This window comes from Rhinolophus sinicus, linkage group LG01 (genome assembly GCF_036562045.2).
Source record: "Rhinolophus sinicus isolate RSC01 linkage group LG01, ASM3656204v1, whole genome shotgun sequence".
Lineage (NCBI taxonomy): Eukaryota > Metazoa > Chordata > Mammalia > Chiroptera > Rhinolophidae > Rhinolophus > Rhinolophus sinicus.
In genome coordinates this window covers 63,278,743-63,301,488 of record NC_133751.1, presented here as the reverse complement: position 1 = coordinate 63,301,488, position 22,746 = coordinate 63,278,743, and the positions used below count along the sequence as shown (strand labels likewise).

Genomic DNA, 22,746 nt, shown 5'->3' with positions numbered 1-22,746 from the left:
AGCCATTTCACTAAAAAGAACACAACAGAAAACAGGGATAGGCAGCCATGGAAAAGGTTTACAGTTCAGTTGTTTGTTTGCTTTTTTAAATGGAGGGGTACTGCAAACTAGAGCAGTTAATGAGTTTCACTTTATGATCTGATTCATATCCTACATAAAAATCAAGAGTTCTTTTCCTATCTTACGTAAGTTTATCCTTGCCAATGAAAATTATAAAAAGATAGTCTAAAAACCAAAAAGCTTCAAATCAAAGTTTATAGTAATTTGAGAATATCATCAGAAGATACGTCATTATTTCAGATGGTTGAAATACTGTGCCTGCTGTAGATGTAGCGGGGATAAAGCAGGCTACAAGAAAATGCCCAGGACACAGAAGGGCAGATAAACAGGTAAGCTGACCATATTTATGTGAATAACTATTAACAGGAAAATTGGTTTACAATTCATTGCTACAACGATCATAGACTCTGCTAATTATCATAAATAATGAGTTACATAAGTTTTATAAATAAGTAGTCCGCTGCTTTCAAATAAGTATAACAATTTGATGAGCTGGGCTTCTAGAACACTTACTGTGTTTCCCTGAAAATAAAACCTAGCCGGACCACCAGCTCTAATGTGTCTTTTGGAGTAAAAATTAACATAAGACCCGGTCTTATTTTACTATAATATAAGGCCAGGTCTAAAATAATATAGTATAGTATAGTATAGTATAGTATAGTATAGTATAGTATAGTATAATATAATATAATATAATACCGGGTCTTATATTAATTTTGCTCCAAAAAACGCATTAGAGCTGATGGTCTGGCTAGCTCTTATTTTTGGGGAAACAAGGTATTTTTGTTGCCTAGCCTCAACTTAGTCTCAATCCTGTTTGTATCACTTTCTATTCTGACACATTCCAACACTCTTAAAAATCTTTCTCTGATCTTTTTCTAATTTCTTTTTGTGTTCTCTTAATCTTCCTTTTACTGTCCCTTTTTTCACTTGCTTTCTGGACCCCCTTTTCTATTTCACCATCTGCTTCCCTCACGTCCAGATTCTCTTGCCCCTGGCCTACAAGACATCTGCAGTCTGCCTGAGCTTGCATGTTGCTCTCCGGCTGCCCCAAATATCCTATTTTAACTCTTCTAAGCAGTTCTCCCTTCTTCTGGCCTAACCAATAAGCCACCACTCCTCATCTCGCCACCAACCTACCTTTCTCTCAGATAACCCAGCTAAGTTGGTAGAGCAGTAAACTTTTCAAACTAAATCATACTAACATAAATGGTTGATAACGTTTACTCACCCCTGCCCAACCCTCATCCTGTCCTATGCTCTCAGGGGGGTGATGCTTGCTAACATAATTTCACTTGGTAAAATTTCATACAAATTGAGTAAAAATTGGGATCAGGGATGTGTGTAGTGGGGTTAGTTGGAGACTCATCTTTGAACATACAAACAACCTATTTCCCAATATATTCCAGTTTTGGAATAGGCAAGGAATTGGTGAATAAAATGCACGTGCACCAGGTGGCCGGTTAGCTTAGTTAGTTAGAGCGTGATGCTGATAACACCAAGGTTGCTGGTTTGATCCCCGCATGGGCCACTACGAGCTGCGCCCTCCATTAAAAAAAAAAAAAAAAAAGTGCATGCGCACAGACACACAGCAAAAAAAATGTACACACATTTTAAGAAAGGAACAAACTGTATTAAAATTGTAATACCATGAATGATGGTAGCATTCATTTGATTGACGACATCTTTTGAGCGAATGTCATACTAGACATTCCTAGTGTTATTCAGTTCAACTTTGAAAAGTAATACATAGATAACATCTCTTAAAATGTGTACATTTTTTGGTACCCCTGGTATATAGATAGATATAGATACCATTTCCCCCAAAATAAGACCTAGCCAGATAATCAGCTCTAATGCGTATTTTGGAGCAAAAATTAATATAGGACCCAGTATTGTTATGTTATGTTATGTTATGTTATGTTATGTTATGTTATATTAATTATATTATATTATATTATATTATATTATATTATATTATATTATATTATATTATATATTATTAAGACCCGGTCTTATACTATAGTAAAATAAGACCGGGCCCCATATTAATGTTTGCTCCAAAAGACGCATTAGAGGTGATTGTCCAGCTAGGTCTTATTTTCAGGGAAACGCAGTATACAGATATTTTATATAGATATAAATCCCTGTTGGAATTTCCTGATTCCACCGCTTCCTAAGGCTTGATTCAGTTATGTCCACCCTTGAAATCCAATGATCAGAGGAAAAGGGGTGTGCCAAAGGTACGTCCCGGTTTCCAATGTCTGGATGCAGATAATGCTGTCAGACAAGGCTTCCTAGAACACTGAAGCCCTAGTGCCAGAAGAATGTGAGGTGTGACAGTCTCCCTGAGCTGTGGATCCAGAATGTCAGAAGGCTCTCAAAGTTTTCTGACCCATATCTGTTCATCTCTCTTCCTCTAGCTGATCACAGAAATACTTGTTCTGATTATATGAAAGTAATACTAATTACCACTTATAGCTAATTACTCATGGCATAGCAACAAACACCAAATTGCAGTTAGCATTATTGTTAAGCTTTACTTTCATACACTATATTTTACTCGTGTTTAATCTTCCTAGTTCTGTTCATATGGTAGGTTTACCTTACTAATTAAAACAACAGTAATAACACCTAAAGGGAGCATTCGAAATGCCCAATAAATACTGGCTGCATGAATTAATAAATACTGTGTTTATTTAAAGTGCCACGTGTCACACATTCAAATATTCACTGAGCACTACTCTATGAAGATCAAGAATTATCTTTATTTCATTTGGAGGAATTCGTACAGACTTCACTGAAAATTTGTTGTTAGGGCAGAGGAGCATTTTATTCTGCCTACAGCAGAACCTCACTAACTGACCCACCACTAAATTTTTCCTATCTCTGGGTTCTTTCTAGCTATATAACCAATTGGGGGATTTGTTCTTCTTCTTCAACCTTTTGTATTAGCCAGTTTTATTCTGATCAGCCATTAATTGCTGTTAACTAACAAATGCTTCAAAGTTGCATCTGCACAACAGTTACATCTTTGCTTAGTAAACAAGATCACCATTTGGAAACATTACTCCAAAATCAGAACACAGAGGACCAAATACAATGACATCAAATTACTCCTCTTCCCTGGAAAGCTGTGCCCTTCTTCATATAGAAACACTGTTTAAATATAAACATGATCTAAACGACAGGGAGAAAGTATCACTAGGTAATCATAGTCCAGTTTCAGAATGGATGCAGATAGGGCATTTTAATACATAAAAAAAGGAGGACCATATCCCAAAATGATGGCACTTTCAATTTTTACACTTAGTTTTATGAAAAACTATTTCAAGGATATATTTACAGGGTCCACTTGAATAAATACAAAGACTCACGTACAACCTTTTCTCTGATATTAAGAGAATCACAAGCACTCTGACCGCCACAGAGACTGCATACTACGTCTATACACACCACATCCAAATATATGCAGTCTTCAAATTCTCAAAGACATGTGGCTATTCAGACATGCAGAGACACAGTTATGTTTGATATTGTTGAAAATTAACTAATGTTAATGTCCTTTGAAGCTTCCAAAGTTTATATGGTAACTTCAGCATTGACACATACATGCTTTTTTAAAGTAAACGTTCAATTTAAAGAAAAATAAAGTTCAAACTTTATTCATACATATCTAATGTTTATTAGTTTTAAAAAAGGAATGAAGATTGTTTTATTTTGATGTTTCAAATTGTTATATTTGCCAACAATATCAAACTCATTCACAAAAGTCCTTCCAATATTTTCAAGACCATACTCTAAAATCTAAGCCAATTTACTTTTATGTTAATCCGTTTTATAAATGTAATTTATTAAAGAATAGGTAAATAGCATTTACCAGGTCCTGATTCATTTTATTGCAATAAGCTTAGTTTAGGGTAACTTCACACCCACTAGAATGGCTGTTTATAAAAAAAAAAAAAAAAAAGGGCGGGGGGTGTGGAATAGCATCGGTGAGGATATGGAGAAATTGGAATCTGTGTACATTGCTGGTAGGAGTGTAAAATGTGCAAGCTACTGTGGAAAATAGTTTGGCAGTTACTCAAAAAGTTAAACGTAGAATTACCATGTGACTCAGCAGTATCCAAAAGAACTGAAAACAAGTATTCAAACAAATACTTGTACACAAATGGTCTTAGCAGCACTGTTCACAATAGCCAAAAGGTAAAAACAAACCAAATGTCCACCAATACATGAATGGGTAAGTAAAATGTGGCATGTACACATACTATGGACTGAATGTGTGTGTCTCCCTAAAATTCCTATGCTGAAACCCTTGTCCCCAAAGTGATGTATAGGCAGGTGGGGCCTTTGGGAGGTAACCGCCTAGGTCAGGAGAGTAGAGCCCACATGAATAGGATTAGTGGCCCTATAGATTTCTCTTCAGCATACGAGGATACAGTAAGAATGTGGCCATCTGCAAAGGTGAAAGTAGGCCCTCACCGCACCACCAATCTACCGGCACTTTGATCCTGGACTTGCCAGCCTCCAAGGCTGTTTGTTGTTTAAGCCACCCAGTCTACGGCAGGTATTGTCTTATAGCAGCCTGCACTGATTAAGATAGGATACAGTGAAATGTTATTCAGCCATAAAAAGAAATGAAGCACTGATACATGCTACAACATGGATGAACCCTGAAAACATTATGCTAATTGAAAGAAACCAGACACAAAAGGTCATTTATTACATGATCCCATTTATATGAAATATCCAGAAGAGGTAAATCCAGAGACAGAAGGAGGAGGTGTTGATGAGGACTGATTACTTAATGGGTACGGAGTTTTCTTCTGGAGCAATGAAAATTGTTTTTGAACCTGACAGAGATGGTAGTTGGACACTGCGAATGTACTAAATGCCAATGAATTTTTACTTTAAAATGGTTTGTCCTATGTTATGTGAATTTTATCTGTTTTTAAAAAAAGCTTAGAAACTCTAAGCTTTATTCTAAGCTTAGAATAAATTTAGTTGTTTTTGAATTTTATTTTTTATAGTAATAATGGAAAATTATTAGCCAGTGACTAAAGAATCAAATGTAATTACAGTAGTCCCCCCTTTATCTTCAGGGGATACATTCTAAGGTCCCAGTGGGTGCCTGAAATGCAGACTGTTTCCCGAAAATAAGACTGGGTACTATATTAATTTTTGCTCCAAAAAACGCAGTAGGGCTTATGTTCAGGGGATGTCATCTTGAAAAATCATGCTAGGGCTTATTTTCCAGGTAGGTCTTACTTTTGGGGAAACACGGTAGTACCGAACCCTATATATACTGTTTTTTCCTATATGTACATATCTATGATAAAGTTTAATTTATAAATTAGGTAAGATACTAAGAACAATAATAAAATAGAACAACTATAATAATATACTGTAATGAAAATTATGTGAATGTGGGCTCATATAACCCTCATCTGTTCCTTCTGGCCCTTTGAACTTCAGCAAGCTCACGGTTTTTTGCTTTGCTTATTCCTCCAGTCATGTTTACTCACCCCGTCTCCCCTAGTGCTGATCCCACAAAACAGCACGGCATGGCTCTGCCACTTCCATGACCCCCACTCTCAATCCTGTCTAAGCCAGCTCAGTCATCCCTTAACGAGGGGTAGCCAATGGTAGCTATTGAACTAAAAACTTTGTTGTCATGTTATATAGGTGACAAGGAGACATTACCATAAATGAGCTATTTCGATCTCCATTATAATCATGTGAACTGGCTGAGGGATGCATTGGATAGTTTACTTGTCTGTCCAAGCGCCAAGGTTAACCAGTGGCAGAGCTACATCTGAAAGCCAAGTCTACTGAACACTGTACAAGAGAGTGAGCTGTGCCTTTGTGACTTCTCCCACAAGCCTGCACTCCCACACCCAGCTTCACAGAAGCTTACTCTTCTCTTCCATTTTACTGGCTTCTGGTAGATCCTATCCCATAACAGAAAGATAATCAGACCTTAAATATTGGGTGTTATCTCCTCAAGATTTCATTCTCCTTTGGTTTTTCTGGCCTGCATGATTTTATATGTAATGAGGATTCACTGATATTGTTTAGGCACAGTATTGTTGGGAATGGGGGAGAGGGGGAGGTTATAAACTGATCAGCAGAAAGGAGGAATACAATTTTCTTAATTGTATTACAATGATGTGCTTTTGAAATAACAGTAACACAAATACCTTAAAAAAAATGGCCTCATATAGATTCCAAAAGTGTTTCATATAAAAAATTTAGGTGATGTAACCTAAAATCATAGATCAAAAACTAGTTCTATTGATTACAAAGACACATAGGTAAAGAGTTTGAATAAAATTGTTTCATGACGTTTGAGATGTAAAAAAGTAAAATTCCTATTTTATCATACTGTACCCTTCTTCTTGAGATGACGTGAGATGATACAATGCCTATGTGATGAGAGAAGTGAGGTGAATGATGTAGATATTGTCAGATTGCGGCTGACCAGGGGTAACTGAAACCGTGGAAACCAAAACCAAAGAAAAGGGAGACCACTGTACTTCAAAAATGGCGCATGTAAACAATAAAAATGAATCCTGGATTTTAAAATCTGATCAAAAGGTTTAAGAAATATCTCAGTTTTGATCGACACATACAGGTGTACACACACTGAAGAGTATGTACCATATGTGTCTGAATATAAGGAGAGTCATTCTCTAAATGTATCCATCGTACATTTAGAGAATATCCATCATAAATATCATGTTGAATTTGGATTTCTACCAAGTTGCTTCTTTGACAAGGGGCTTTCTTGAGTCATATATTGTGAGAAACAAAGTCCTCATTGGAGGAGACACTCAGTGTGAAAAAAAAACATCAATCATTGCTGGTTTGAGAAACTTTAAGGTCACCTGACAGAAGGGGTAAAAATGGAAGCAAAGAAATTTAACACTAACTTAGTTTCTGATGCCAATACTCCACAGTTTCAATGTTGGATGTTACTGTGTACAAAAGCCTTTTACAGACCACTTTAAAAAGCAATCTAATCAACAGTTACATTGTGCAGATAATAAATATATACCTAAAGTACAAAAGAAAAAAAATACTTGTTTTATATATATATAAACGGGTACTTGTAGAATTTCCAGTAGTAGCCTCACAGAGATTCAAAAGGTGTTTCATATAAAAAATTTAGGTGCTGTACCTAAAATCTGTGATAGATGGTTCAAAAAGTAGCTCTACTGATTATATAGACACATATGTAAAACATGCACATAAAGAGTTTGAATCGTTTCATGACAATGAGATATAAAAAAGTAAAGTTCCTAAATTAATATTAACTTTACATAATACATAATTTTAAATACATGTGAGTAAACAACAATAACAAAAAGCCTTTTGGGATCTTCTTAATGAGAAAATAGAGGACCACTTTATATTCACGGATTATCAATATATGCATTAGGAAGAAAGATAGAAAAAAGCTCTACCATATGCTACAAAGTGATTATTTTAAATCTTAAGTGCTATTTTGGGATTATGATTTTAATTTTCTCTACACTTCCTTTGTATTTTCAACTTTTTCTTCAATCTACATGTATTACTCTTGATTAAAATAGAAGCGATAAGAATTAAAAATAAAATTTATTTTCTTAGTAGTTATAAAACTTACGACATGGAATCACAGAATCTTTGCTCTAGAAGAGACCAAGAAGAGCCTCCCAGCCTAACCTTCGCCAAATAGGAGTCTTCTCTACAATATTTGACGTCATCCAGCTTTTTCCTGACACAGAGATCAGTATTTTGAAAACAACTTATTCTACTGTTAAACAGTTAAAAACTTCATTGATTCTTTAATAACTTTATTCAGTCTCTATTTGTGCCAGGGTCTGAGGTCTTTATAGTAAGCTCAAATGTGTACTGCTCTCTAATTTTTTGCTACTACTTTCGATTTTGCAATCTGAAGAATGTATGTCTCCCTCTTTAAACAGAACACAGACTTTGAGGTATTTTTAAACAGCTCTCAGGAGTTCCTTAAAATCTTCACTTTTCCAGGCTTTATATTCATTTCTGCTCCTTTGTACACCCTACCTGCCATTCATTATTTTTTTTTAAATGGCATAGCCAGGACCTAAAACAACATTCCAAATGACTTTTAATTATCCCTAAACAGTCAGAATAGTCCCAGGATACATGAAGATTTCTCTTTTATGAATGTAGTTTAAAACTATGTCAATATTGTTAGTAGTTACATAATATTGAAAGCTTAAGATTACTATAGTCAACAGAATCATCCAAGTCTATTTTACCAGCAACTCAGGTCTTCCAAATCTACAGATATAAGCAACACATTTGTCCACATTCAATTTTTAAAAAGTTTAAATATGGGGGGAAAAATTCACCTTAGAATAAAGAAAATATATCTATTTCCTGGTCATTGAAAGCTCTGTCTTCCTTCTATATTTTTAGCTTGACTAAGCTAAACTAATCAATCAATCAACTATTTATTGCTTATTTTATCTACACGGAATTGTATGTTCAATTTAAGAAGAAAATCACATCATTAGAGGCAGTGTGGCTGATTAAATGAATCACTTAAGGTCTCAATCAGAGAGAAAAGAAAAGTGAACACAGAAGTGGTGAAGAAATAATGACTATCCTTGGATCTTTTAGAAACCTACGATATTCAAACTCAATTTTCCTTTCAATGTTTTCTTAGCAGCAGCAATGGTGCCAAGCCCCAGAGGGGATGGGAATTTCTCTATATCATCCCATCTCTTACATGTTTTTTTTGTGTGGTTTTTTTTTTTTTTTTTTTTTTATCTGCATGGTCTTTATTGCTGGTTCACTGCATCTCACTCTAACATAAATACTTATGTACACAATGCAGGAGACCACTTCCCCCTCTGCCCATGGCTCACCCTAAGTCCTTTTAGCCCTAAGAGTTTCAACTGTTTCAAGCTGTTTGCCCCTTCGGGCCGTCGGTACCAAGTAACAAAGAGTTATAGCATTCCAGTTCTCCCCATTTGTAAGATACCTGAATTTACACAAATACAGCCACCAATTTATTTCTAGGTTTAAAAAACTTGACATAAATCCTTGGGAAGCAAATGCTACGTGTTCTAAGCTTCAAACACAAACCTGAAGGTTAAATTGTACAGCAGTCATTAGTGAAATCTCTACAACTTCTCATATGCCAAGATTTATTATAATCTGCTAAAAATGAGAGAAGCTATGCCTATTCAAAAAATTTTAGCTGCCATTATTTTCTTCAAAATCATGTAAGTAGTGGCCTAATAGATGGTTAGAAAGTATCTTTCCTACCTGCATAAGTACTAAATATATCCACTTTTGTCCTCCGGATTTTTGATTAACAGAGTGTAGCTTCACAGTCATGTGTAGCTTTCCCAGAATGGTAAAACAGCTAAAGGTTTAGAATTACCTTGAGTGGTGAAGTTGAAGAGTGCAGGTGTGTCTCGCCCATTTGGTAGTTTGACATTTGGGTCCCGTAATTCATCAAAAAATGAATGTGCACAAGCCTCCAGTGGCGTCAGTCGAGCAGTTGGTGTGTACTCCAGCAGACGGCTACACAGTGCAATTGCCTCTGGTGGAGTTCGGGGTCGGAAGACCTGAAGTACAAAAAGAGGGTAAGAGCAATTAATGTTTCTTTTAAGTATCTTAGCAATTTATCCTCTGAGTACTGAGTTAATTCCCACCACGAACAAAAACATGGTTGCATTTGTGAAAGGAACCTTCTAGAATGAAAAGAGTTAACTGCATACAATTTACCACACTGGGGTAAATAAAATGCTAATTAAAGGCTATATGAGAAAAGCTCAGAGAAAAAAGCTAGGGGAAATGGGGGAAAAAGTCTATATATGCTAGTCATGAAGCAGTATAATCAAACACGCACACAAAATATGACAGGCACAAGAGAAAAGGTAGGTTCTGGAGGCAAGCACAAGAAGAATATTTAAAAAATTAAGTTTTGACTGCTGTGGCAGTAGATAAAAGGTTGCCTCTTTTGTGTAATTTTTAGCAGAACAATTTTTGATAATGGATGGCATTGTTCAAATTTGGCAATCAATACCTTTTAAAAAAGAAAAGCTATTTACTCTAGGTCTATAAATGTTAATGATTTGGTATTATATCTTCAATAAATAGAACCTCACATTATTTGAAGAAATTCTTGAATACACAGAATTTGACAAAATGTCCAAAACTATTTTCTCAAGTAGCTGTTTAACATGAACATGGCCAGATTACCCTCACTTGAATGAATGTTCTAGGGTTTTAATCTGGGAGAGAAAAATGTACTTTTCATTAAGTGCCATTAACTCACAGAAAAAGTCAACTGACGGCTATATTGAAGCAAACTGCAAATAAATTAATTTGCCTGAAGGAATAGAAAGCTTTCCATTTATTTATGTTTTAAAACTCCTAATCAATACCTAAAACTATGAAAATATACATTGTTTTAAGTTATGGAGAGTTAAAGAATAAAAGCAAAAAGGGAAAAATAGAAATAAACATAAGCAGATGGATAGAAATCCTTTGACGTAAAAAGAAAAATGAAACACAGATCTCTTGTCAGGAAGAACACAGAATCAAATAGAAGGTGTGGAAGTGGTGGTGGTGGAGATAAGCAGACACATAAAAAGGAGCAGAAGTATATAAACAGAGGGGAATAGACTCACAGTGAGGAGAGGACAGGTAGGCTGTGACAAGGCCTGGAGGAGGCTAAGGTTTCCTAACGAGAAAGGCTCACGAACATCTGGGTATTCACTTAGGCTGAAGGTAGGAGAACTAGTTACTACTACAGAGCTCATTAGATTTCAAGAGACTACAAGAGTATTTTCTACAGTGAAAACCTTTTTTTTTAAATGTTTTTACACAAACTTTGTTATTAACAAAGATATTTTCTGTGCAAATTGAGAAACTGGTTTGAGTAGGGTTTCAGGAATTTATTTCCGAATACTGAAGGCCTTGTCAATTTATTTGGCTGTGTTAGAAAACCCTCTGCAAGGTGAAAAACTGCTTTATCTTTACTCTTGAGTGATCGGACCTGCCTCAGTCAAGAAACCTTAACGTTATCGTAGCATTTGAAATGTTTAGACCTTCCGCTGTTCTTGGTCATTTTTCCCTCTCTTGCTTCCTAGCCAGATCCATAATCACATTCATGTGTAAAAGAAAATAATCAATGCGAAAACTGACATATTTTATCCTTGAGGGCAATTTACATTCATTTGACAGCGTATGGATTTATTTTGCTAGCTAGTATACTACAAAATGCTTCCGCAACAATATGGGAGCACGTAAGTAGAATTGAAAGTGGAAATAAGTATCTCCTACTAATATTTAAATGTAGGGTAGCTGGACAGTGAGTGTATTTTAAGTTAAAAAATTTAATGTTATATTAATGAAGATTCTGTGTTAAAGCTATTAATAAACCAATACTGTAAGCTTATCTCTGATTATTTAAAAAAAAAAAAAAGGCATCCACATCTTTTTGGTATCTTATAGGCTACAAGTGACCATCAATGTTGGTACTAAAACACATATTAGCCTATTTTACCAGGGAATCCTAACTCATGGTATCAAAGTTACAAACAATAAAGAAAATAATTCATTTCAAGAGCCTATATTAAAATGAAGACTTAACCTGCCTTTTAGAAAAGCATCCATTATTACTTTAAGCCCTTTGAGAGATTCTGGATGAGAAAAGCTTTGGTTCAGTACTTTATGGATAAGGTTAAATGGAAAACTATGTGGGGTCAAAACCCAGTATCTCCTAGTTCAGATTTCTGGCCATAATATAGGGTGTGGTAGCATGCAATGTCTGAAAATTACAGGCCAACCAGCAAATAGCTCTTCTGAATTATCTTTGTGTCTAAAGAAAAGGAAACTAATTACTACTGAAAATTCAACTTATTTAATAAGTAAGTCATTCCTTATCCATTTAAATTGCTTAACATTCAGAACCTTTGGTTCTGTGGATCCTTGTCAATATTTATTCTTACAAAAATACTAATTTTCAAACCCCACAGATGCTAAACTTCAGTCTAGATGTCAATAAATCACTCAGGAGACTGACAATCTAAATATACCATAAGCAAAATCTTTATCATACAGTGAATGAAAACAGGTATCAGAGCTACCTATATTGTTTTTACTATTACATTTCAAGAATGAATAACTGCTTAGTCTTTAAAAAAAAGTCTTCCCCCTAGTTTTATAGACCTGCCCTGAAATTTTGGGAAAAAAAAATTAAATACATACCCGCACTCCTGAGGTGAAATGTCCTGTTCCTGACGAATCCTAAAGATGATAATGCAGTGAAATAATCCAAACAGGGGAAGTCAATCCAAAAGAGAATAGTCCAGCAAGGAAAAATATATCCAATGTTATAAGAAATCCATGGTGTGGGGGGGACATAGAAAATGTTTATACAGTTATAAACTTTAAACATCAGTCTCCACAGTAGCAAGTCCAAGTTTTAAAAATTATTTCACCACAGTGTATGCAAAAAAATTTTTGATTGCGCAATGGTGAGGCACAGTAAAGAAACATTTTAATTTTAGTTTATTATGTTCCAATGCCAGTGCATTTATTAAAAAAATACAAAACCAAAAAAAGTTAAAATCAAAATCAAATCTAGAAGTAAAGTTCCCAAAGTAAAGTGTTTGGTCTTCTATGACCTGGATTCATGGTCCATTGACAAGGCTGGGAGTGGGCATATTAAGACTGCTTTTAAAGATACGAGTTCCCAATATGCTAATTTTTCTCTATTAACGTATTCCAGATACACAGTATAAACATTTTTTGCTATATTATTAGTGATGAGAGGAAAGTTAGAAATAGATTTAATTTATATTATTATAGATTTCAAGCCAGATATTTTCAATTTGTGTGAGCTAAGAAGGATCAGGCCACCGCGGATTATTCTCCATTTTGGATTGACTTCCCTGCTAAAAGATATTTGCTTACATTCTCATTATCTTAGGACTCTTCAGGAAATACATATGACCTCAGGAGTGCGGGTATAAACTTACATTTTCTATTGTGGGCTTTGCCTCCTCATACCCTTGCACCCATTACTTAGGAAAAATAAATATAGAACATTCTTTCCTTTTTGGAAAAACTCACTGAAAAAGAAAAAAAAAATCCTACATCTTTGAGCACTACAAATTCAACACAGTTCCAACTGCAAATATGCCCAATTCACCCACCAAAAGCTAAACAAAAATGTATACAATGAACAATACAACTAAGGGACAGTCACAGTTAGAGGTGACATGCACAGTAATGCACACCAACACCTAGGCACAGCCAGGCAGTCGGGTCTATTAAGTCTAGGCATTGAGAACAAACAATGGCAGAGCTCACCAGTAGCTGTGAATTCCCTTGGCTATTCTAAGAGAATTTAACATTCTTTTAGGATAGTTTCCAGTGGGGGAATTAAATATTTTGCAAAAAATAAATAATCCGCGGATTACTTTTAGTCTGCAGACTAAAATTTAGTACACGGATTAAAATCCGGCCCATCAGAATAAAAATCTTTCATGAACTAAAATACAACCAGGTGGACAAAAGTAGAAAACCAGACTAAAAAAACTGAGAGCACAAAGTAAGACTCAACTGGGCCAACTAACAATTAGTGCGCAGACTAAATATGGCCAGCCAAGTATGTTAGCAAGGCCATGAAGAGCCCAAAACACCCCCTGTAAAAACTAAAAACAGAAGTAAATAAATAAAACAAAACGGAACAAAGCAAAAAAATAAATAATCAGAAAAAAAAGAAGAGAAAGGAAAAATTGAAAAGAACCAAAACACTGACATGAACTTTTAAGTGATTCAAATACTACCTCACCTGTGCAGCAACTCATTTTTTCTTAAATTGAAACAAACTCTCATCACAAATACTAGTCCATAGAAGAAACTAACAGAAAAAATTAAGTTTTTTCAAAAAGAAAGTCTCTGTGGTATCAAACAAATGCAAATGAGTCCTTAAATAAAGAATTATTCAAAACAAATTTGCATTTGGATAACTCAAAAATGACAGAGGCAATTTCCCCCTTACATGTCCTAGAATAGACTTTTGCCATCAAATATCAAATTTCAACCTGGAACTAATTGTTATGACTGAATCTTAAATCCTTTAACATTTATAAGCAGGCCTGCGGTTGATTCTCATAGTTATCAGCTCTTGACAATTCTACTGTATTAAATAGCCAACCAGAGCAATGTGACAATGCCTGTGGGCAACGATAATTAATCTAAGTAGAACACAGGACACTACTGTGCCCTATTCCAAACAGCCACTCCTCCCTAGTTTTCATTGTGATAAATGTGCAACATAGACACTGTTCTCTGGTTATACACAAAATACACAAGCACCCAATGTTAAAAACGGAACACTCCTAAACAGCAACCCCAATATTGCCTCTCAAGTAATCTACTGATCATTTAAATTATCTGCAGTTTGTAAACCTAAATACAAGACTAAGAATGAGAGAATGCCATGGATTTGTTAAATATTAATTATGATGATTAACCAAGTTAATGAAGAACAAAATTGAAGTCTACTTGAAGTGCTTATATAGTACATAATTCTTAAGAAACACAAACATGCTTTCCTTAGCCCTGGCAGAGCTAGCATTCAATGAATTTAATCTGCACTGATTAAGTAAAAGGCTTACTGAGCTCTCCTGAGTTCTACTACATATAACAAACATTACATGTTTTGATATCAGCATTCAACTATGCAATGTATTTCTCCCTCTAATATCATTCACTGATAAAAAAGTACTACAGGCTGACACAGAAGTGTGATTTACCATTGTCCATTTATCCAATTTAATCTCTCATTGTTCATGAAACAGTCATTGCAGTCAGGTTGACCTTTCTAATAATATAGGAATATCGTTTTTTCATCCACACTTCCTCCTCATCCTAAGGGATAGTCTACCACAATTCCCAACCTTATCCACACCTAAGCAAATCCAAATCTTTCTTCAACAGTGTCCTCGCACCCCCCCCGACCCCCCCCCCTCGTCCTTCTATCACTTTTAGGTTTCTTTTTTCCCTCCACCACTCTCCTGGAGCCCTGTCTTATAATACCTACAGCATGGGAAATACCTTTGAATACCTATAGCATGCAATCAAGCAAGTATGTGGTTATATATTATCATATTATTCAATACTTGCTTCAACTGAGTCAGTAAGTAAGCTTTTCAAGGATAAGCGTATATGTATATTTTACTTCTTTCGCATCCTTTATGGTATCCAGCACAGCACTGGTTACATAGGAAATAGGGGTTTTAAAGAACAAATGATAAATTACAAATAGATTTTTTGCCTTCTTTTTCAAACCACCCCCGTCCTACCCTTTGCTCCAAGTGATCTTGCAACTAGATCTTAGCATTCTTTCTTTTTTTGTATTATTCCTCTCACATATGGATTAGCCACCCTAGTTGCCTAGTTTCCAGCAAAGAAAGGGTAGTATAGCCTGTGTAAATAGAAAAGTGAGGAAGTCTACTCACCTAGGAAACTGGATGTTAGAAAAGGAGAAGTGATTATTCTAGCACTAATAAACTGTAGGCAGAAAATTTGATAGAGAACATAGTGTTTCCGTGCGACAAATGATAATGGATTAGTGAAAGGTTCAGGGCAGAGGGGTAATAATATAGAAACTGATTCACCTAAGCCATAGAACAAAACAGACAAATGGCAATCTCAGGAACCAATAGAAATCCCCAACACAGTTTTATGCTTTCTGGAATACGTGTGAGCAAAATGAGTAAGGCAGAGACCAGAAGAGGTAAAGTGGAACTGCAAACAAGTGTCTGACCGCAATTTTTGTTTTGTGCTCTCTATGCCCTTCTGAAGGCATTTTTGATAATGTGTTAAACTATAGTTAGAACAGGTAAGCTTACTAAGTGAAAAATCTTGCAAAAAAATGGTAAGATTCTGAAATCTTACAAAAATTATAACTGTTAAGCTTTAAGCATAGAGAATAATAAATACAAGTCTGATTGTTCAGTAGGCTAATTCCTGAACAATGGCTGAACTCGATTTTCTGCTTCCTCTGTTAGCTAGTATTCATTCATTTTGAAGTATGCGGACAATGTTCTAAGAAATCAAGTAGGTAAGGATTGAGTTTTGTAGACAATGCTTTCTGGGATACTTAATCAATGATCTATGGTCTCTCATATCCTACAGTCACTTAACTATTAAGTAAACTGCCATGTATGCCAAAAACTTAGCAACAAACATTTTAAGGGAGGTGGTATCCATTTTGTTATTACCATTATGAAAGAGAAATTAAGAACTGCTATAACTCGGTAGGTACTTACAGGAGTTATGTGGTAGGAATAATCACAGAGAACTCAGATAATTAAGAAAATATTTCATGGGAGAAGTGAGATTTGAGGTCTTGAGAAAAGGCTAAGACTTGGTAAGTAGAGAAGAAGAACATTCTAAGTGTGAAAAAATGATACTAGCAAGAGGCAGAAATGAATGTGGCTTCTCTGGGGACCACTAAGGAGAACAGTTGGACTAGACCAAAGAACTCAGCATGACTACATCAGCCCTTCCAAGTGAGCTGCAAGCAGGACAACACTCACACACGTAGCTAATATATTAAACAGCCCTAATCCAACTGAAAGAGATCAGGGCCCTTGGGATTCTAATCTACTTCCTTCCACTAACCAGTTATATCACTTATGAATTTCATTAATCTGAAAGAATGTACAGACACACCTGTGTCACCTGACTTCACAGGATTATTTACTACTGGGACAAAGGGAGAATACTTGTCTTAAGAGCTTTAAACAAAATGTTAGCAGAATCAGGTACTCACAATGGGGGATGTCTTATCGATTACCATATAACCTTATTAGAATCTCTAACCTACTCTAATGAAACATTAACTTTTAAAATCCATTGCCTAACTATATGCATTAAGGGTGGAGGAGCTGGAGAACTTGGCAAAGAGACTGGGTTCTGTCAACTAGATGCTTCAGGGAAGGTTAGGAACAGGGTAAGCACTAAATACCTTGTTTTTCTGGAAAGGAAAGGTAGAAACAATTAGGAACAGAGTGAATGTATAATCTGTCACCCAATCTGGGACACGTGAGCGTGAAAGGGCATGCAATTAATAATTATGCTGGACAAGCATAAACTGGGACATGTGATCACCTTAGGCCTTACACTCATATGTATATTACGTCAAATTTTCCCAAACGCAATGAGGAATCAGAGAAGAATTTTAAATAGTAGTGACAGTATCACGTGTGCTTTTAAGAAAGCTAACTTTGACAGCAATGACAATGTGAAGGAGGTGAAACTGAAGGAGGGAAATTGGTTAGGAGGTAGGAGGTTGTTTTAACAATTCTATGCTATGATGATGGCTTAAACTCAAGTCGGGGCAGTGGAGATAGAGAGGACAAATCACAGAACTATATTGGAGGTAGAATCTTCACATTTATTCAGAACTTAAATGAAATAATCCTTTATATGCATACTTTAATATTTTCAAAAGAATCCAGAGAAAAGACACAAGAGCTAATTGCTATCTTATGAAAGAGAAAACTTGAGGCACAAAGAGAAGGAACAATGCTTAAACTAGATCCTCACTTCATACCTAGCGAACTGTCATTTAACCATACCTCCATGTTCTAAATGAAAAATTTTAAGCTTCCTCTCTTTTTCCAACCAATTTCCATCTCTATTTAATTCTCAATCTACTTCTGCATCACTTCTTTTTACTTTCCATCTGGCTTTTATTGTTTGAAGTATAGAGCATACCAATGCACAGGTCTTTATCCTCCTCAACCCCATTCCTGAGAATGGTACCTGTTTCAAAGCATTAGCACCTATTTCATTTCCTACTTAAATCACAAGTGCCTTATCAATGAGTTAGGTTGCTGTGGCTATTAAGTAATAGTCAAGGGCAACCTATTTGATTTTTAAATTCTCAAGATTCCTGCCACATACCACACTGGGATCATCTTCTGTTTCCCTCACCTCAGTGTTTCCATGGAAGACATTCTCTCTCTTGATCTTTGTCTACCTACTTTTTTGAGAATACCAGCTCTCAATCCTGGTAACACAGCTGTACTACACTTCAGCACAGGAAACCAGGGTTCACATGTCTATGACCTCAGGAAATGAAGCTAAAGTGCATTCTAACAAACTGCAATAAAGGGAAAGCAGCTTGAGTTTCCAAACTCTGTTTATCTCTCCTCCAGACGCTTTAGAAAACAACATTATATATTTTTTAAAAATAACTCTGCTGGGTGCCTGGCCTAAGAGAGCATTTCTCAAGTTGGTGTCTACCATCACAATGGAGGGCAAAGGGGACTGAGTTCCCTCCAGAAATTTAAAATTTTATATTGATAATAACCTATTTTTTAAAATCAATATAAGCATACCCTGGGTCATCTAGATTCTTCTAGATGATGGAGTAGTGTCATGAAAGTTCTCTCTGAATTTGGTTTTGTGTTTACAACCACAATCACACCAACCTAGCTGTGTGCACTAATGAGAAATTAACATAAGTGCTCTTATTACATAATAAATACATATGTACCAAGTGGAAACCAAATTACATCCAGGCACACTATATGAACGAAGAGCTCACAGTAGTTTTGACACACAAAATAGGTGGGAGAATTGCGTGATTATTCTATACATGGTAAGAATGAAAACCTAAATAAAACAAATAAAAGGGCTTTATATAGATTACTCAGTTTGAAAAACATTAGTGTAAGATACAGAAACATCAGGAATCCACATGGGCAAAGGAAAGTGTAAAGCATACAAATTTACCATAGACCTTCTCTTGGCTGCATTTTAATTATAATCAATCATCCTTCGTTCGCATTCCACCCTGGCTAATACTTGAATTGAAGAGATATAATCCAGGAGAAAAAAATGTAGTATATGACACATACTAATATTGGTAGCAGTCTTGATTTAAAAAAAAATAAGGATGGGGACTGTTAAATAAGATTTTATGACCTCAATTTCAGCATTACACTTGTCAGAAACTCTATACTATAAAGAGTAACGTGATGAATACTTAGATCAGATTACACCAAAAAGAGCTTTACTTTTTTTCTTCATAAAAATAACACGCTTATTATTAAAGGAAACATGGAAATGCAGAACAAAGAAAATAAAATCACCTACACTACTCTTCTCACCAAAACTATCGTTAGCATTTTGAAATATTTCCCTGTATTTATTGAACAGACAGAATTCTCTTTGTTTTTTGTTTTTCTTTAACATGGTTGAAATCATAGTATACACTACAAACCACTCATAAGTACTTTAACTTGCAACAACCTTACTGGATGAAACTGCAACTCAGCCTCTAAATCCAAATAGGTCACCTGGGATTCTCGGCATTTAGAGCCAGGTTAGACACCCTAAATATCTTCTGACCCAGACTTACAATAAACTTTCAACACAAAGATCAAAGAATGGTTTGTCTCAAAATATTTACTGTTTATTATAAATTTAATAAGGGCGAGGAGAGGGCAACATCTTGGTGAAAGCTACAGTCTATAATTCTAGCACTAAAATACTACTGAAGTCTTTGATTCTAAATAATATATAAATAGTAACAAGTATTTTCTGAAGTGAACAGAGGTAGTGAGATTATAAAAATTTGAAGGAAAGTAATTGGAATCATTATAATTTAGAAACAGAAATAGACATACTTTAAATCTGGAAATGCAAATTTTTTCAACTAAATTACTTCACCTCATTATAAAAGATCTATAACTAATTAAATGAACTTACCAATATTCAAAATAAACTGTTATATGTACACTTTAAAAACAAAGTCTCTGCTTGAAATACCTATCAAAAAGTTGAACATTTCTAACCCACAAAAATATAAATAAATGGGAGAGGAGGGTATATGGCACATAACTAGAAGTTTAAAAGATCTGGCATTAAACACACACACACACGTGCACATAAGCGCATGAATGGAAGTTTACTGGCTTCATCACAGCTACCTATTTAATCTTGGATACTTAGTATTTTTGGCTAGAATTTCTCAATCTGTAAAATGAGGAAGCTAGAAATTCACTCTAACTATAATCCCTATTGAGTTTTTAAATTTCTTTTCTTTGCGCACTTAATCTCACAAATCAAACTGAGATTTTTTTTAAAAAAAACCTCCTAAAGAAAATCTCTCTTAAAATTATTTCAACTAAGTGTCAAAGAAAAAAAAGTTACATGGTAAATTAGTACTTATACTCTTAGAAATGGTTCCATCTAATGCTGACTTTAGAATTTCCGATGGCTAGTGACATCCTGTTAACATATCAATCGCTTTCAATGTATACTCCTAGCAAGATCAAATCTGCTTTTTATTCCGCTCCCAGAACATCAATAGGAAAGCGAATAAGAAAAATACACTATCTCATCTATAACAAGGTCTATATATTAGTAGTTTAGAAAAAGAATAAACACATGAAATGTATTTTTCAATATGCTGTATGATATTGAACTAATAAGCACCTTGATGTAAAGAAATTAACTTCTGAATTTTAAGTTGTCAAAATTTACATATGAATTTTGCTCTTAATAAAATTCTGTATTTTAATGATACAAGTACTCTATCCTTACCCACAAACAAAACCCCAAGCTGGAAACTGACTACAGGAAATCAATGGGGATGAAACTATATATAGTCAATGAAACACTGAAGTACAACTATCCAACTATCTTTACATACAGAACTGCTGGGTACTTTTTATTCAGACAGATATCGAGTCTCAAAATAGTTTAGTTTAAGAACAACGAGAAACCCAAGTTATAGTGAACTATTGGTTAATGTGCTTTTATAAAAACTTTATTTGACTCACCTTAGTCCAAGGATGTGCCTTAATTTGAGGGAATTTGAATTCTGTGTAGTTTGGGTTCATTTCTCTAATTTGCTCCCTTGTAGGTGTCCCAAGGACCTAAATAAAAAAAACAAGTTATTGCCATATGTTTTTCTATACACTTATATAGTCTTTATGTTTCAATGTATTGGTTTCACTGGAAAAGGAACTCTAAAGTTATAAAATACATAAACAAGAGCAGACTTTGCAAAAGATTTTTAACTGACTACAGACCCACGCTATACTACCCTACACAGACTTTTACAACAATCCTGTTAAATCAGGGTTGTAAAACAGATCACTCAAAAACATTCAAGTAAAAACCAGGCACCTTCATTTTATCTAAAATGTAATCTACTGCAATGATGGCATCAAAATCAGAATACCTTTTATTCATTTAGTAAAGTATAGCCAAAGGTTTTATTATCAATAAATTAATTAGGAGAACCCTACTCAAACACAGTCATCAGTAAGTCCACTCAATCATTGAATATTTAGTGATTGTCCCCTGTGTATAAGGAAATACGTTATATGGAGGATACCAAAAAAAAAAAAACCAAACCTGAAGAGATTTCCTGTATGATGAACTTAACTACTTGTGTATGGAAAAAGCGTAACTACAATACAAATAAAAAATATTGAGCACTTTGTTGTGTCTAGAGCTGTAGTAGGCACTGAACAAAGGAAAGTATGTGGTCCTGCTACATAAGACAGACGACGGGAAGGACACCAAATACTAAAAATAAGCACTCTGAAAAAAATGACATATATTACTGATCTTTATAACTCTAGGGCCTGGTGTAAAACAAGTTTGTTGAAATAAAATATTAAGGCATTTACAATTCAAGGACAGTTGTACAGGAGGAGTAGAATGTAATGATACATACTGGATTTATGGTGGCAACCAGTGAATAATCAGGGCAAAGTAAGAAATTCAGTATTTTTTTCATTGTTACTAATTTTCTCGACTTCTTTGAAACTCTCAGACCTTAATAAAAACCTTCGAAGTGTTGTTCTTCAAAAGACCCTCTTAAGAAAACAAAAGCCAAGCTACAAACTGAGAGGAAACATTTGCAAAGCATATATTCTGCAAAGGACTTGTATGTAAAATACACAAAGGAGTTTTATAATTCAAAAACAATAAAACAACCCAATAAAAATGGGCAAAAGGTGACCAGACACTTTACTAAAGAAGTGTCTGGCTCAGTTGGTTACAGCGCGAGCTCTGAACAACAGGGTTGCAGGTTCGATTCCCACATGAGCCAGTGAGCTGTGCCCTCCACAACTAGACTGAAGACAAGCTGCTTCTGAGCTTCTGGAGGGGTGGCCGGATGGCTCAGTTGGTTAGAACGCGAGCTCTCAACAAGGTTGCCGGTTCAATGCCCACATGGGATGGTGGGCGGTGCCCCTTGCAACTAATTGAAAATGGTGACTGGACTTGGAGCTGAGCTGCGCCCTCCACAACTAGCTTGAAAGAACAACGACTTGAAGATGATGGGCCCTGGAGAAACACACTATTCCCCAATAAAATTTTTAAAAAAATAAAAAATAACTTGCAATAATTATTAAAAAAAAAAAAAAGTTAAATATATACTTACCATATACCCATCATCCCCACTCCTAGGTATTTACCCAAGAGAAATAAAAGCGTATATCCATATAAAGATGTTTATACAAATGTACATAGTATCTTTTCCACAACTGCCAAACAGTGGAAACAACTCAAACATCCACAACAAGTGAATGAACAAGTGTATATTTATACAATGAATACTACTCAGTAATCATAAAAAAAAAAAAAGGA

The 22,746-nt window shown here is 35.1% G+C and overlaps 1 protein-coding gene across 5 annotated transcripts in view; it reads right to left on the bottom strand.

Moving 5' to 3' along the window:
- The window catches only part of GSK3B (glycogen synthase kinase 3 beta), a 190,281-nt gene that overhangs the window by 19,585 nt on the left and 147,950 nt on the right, over positions 1–22,746 (bottom strand). For 3 of the 5 annotated variants that reach the window (XM_019729652.2, XM_019729654.2, XM_074331486.1), the window contains exons 8-10: positions 20,925–21,020; positions 12,319–12,357; positions 9,482–9,668 (exon numbers count right to left, since the gene is read on the bottom strand). In XM_019729652.2, the coding sequence (XP_019585211.1) occupies positions 9,482–9,668; positions 12,319–12,357; positions 20,925–21,020 (322 nt within the window). The remainder of the gene's footprint in view (positions 1–9,481; positions 9,669–12,318; positions 12,358–20,924; positions 21,021–22,746) is intronic. The other 2 variants (XM_074331491.1, XM_019729653.2) reach the window with 1 other exon arrangement.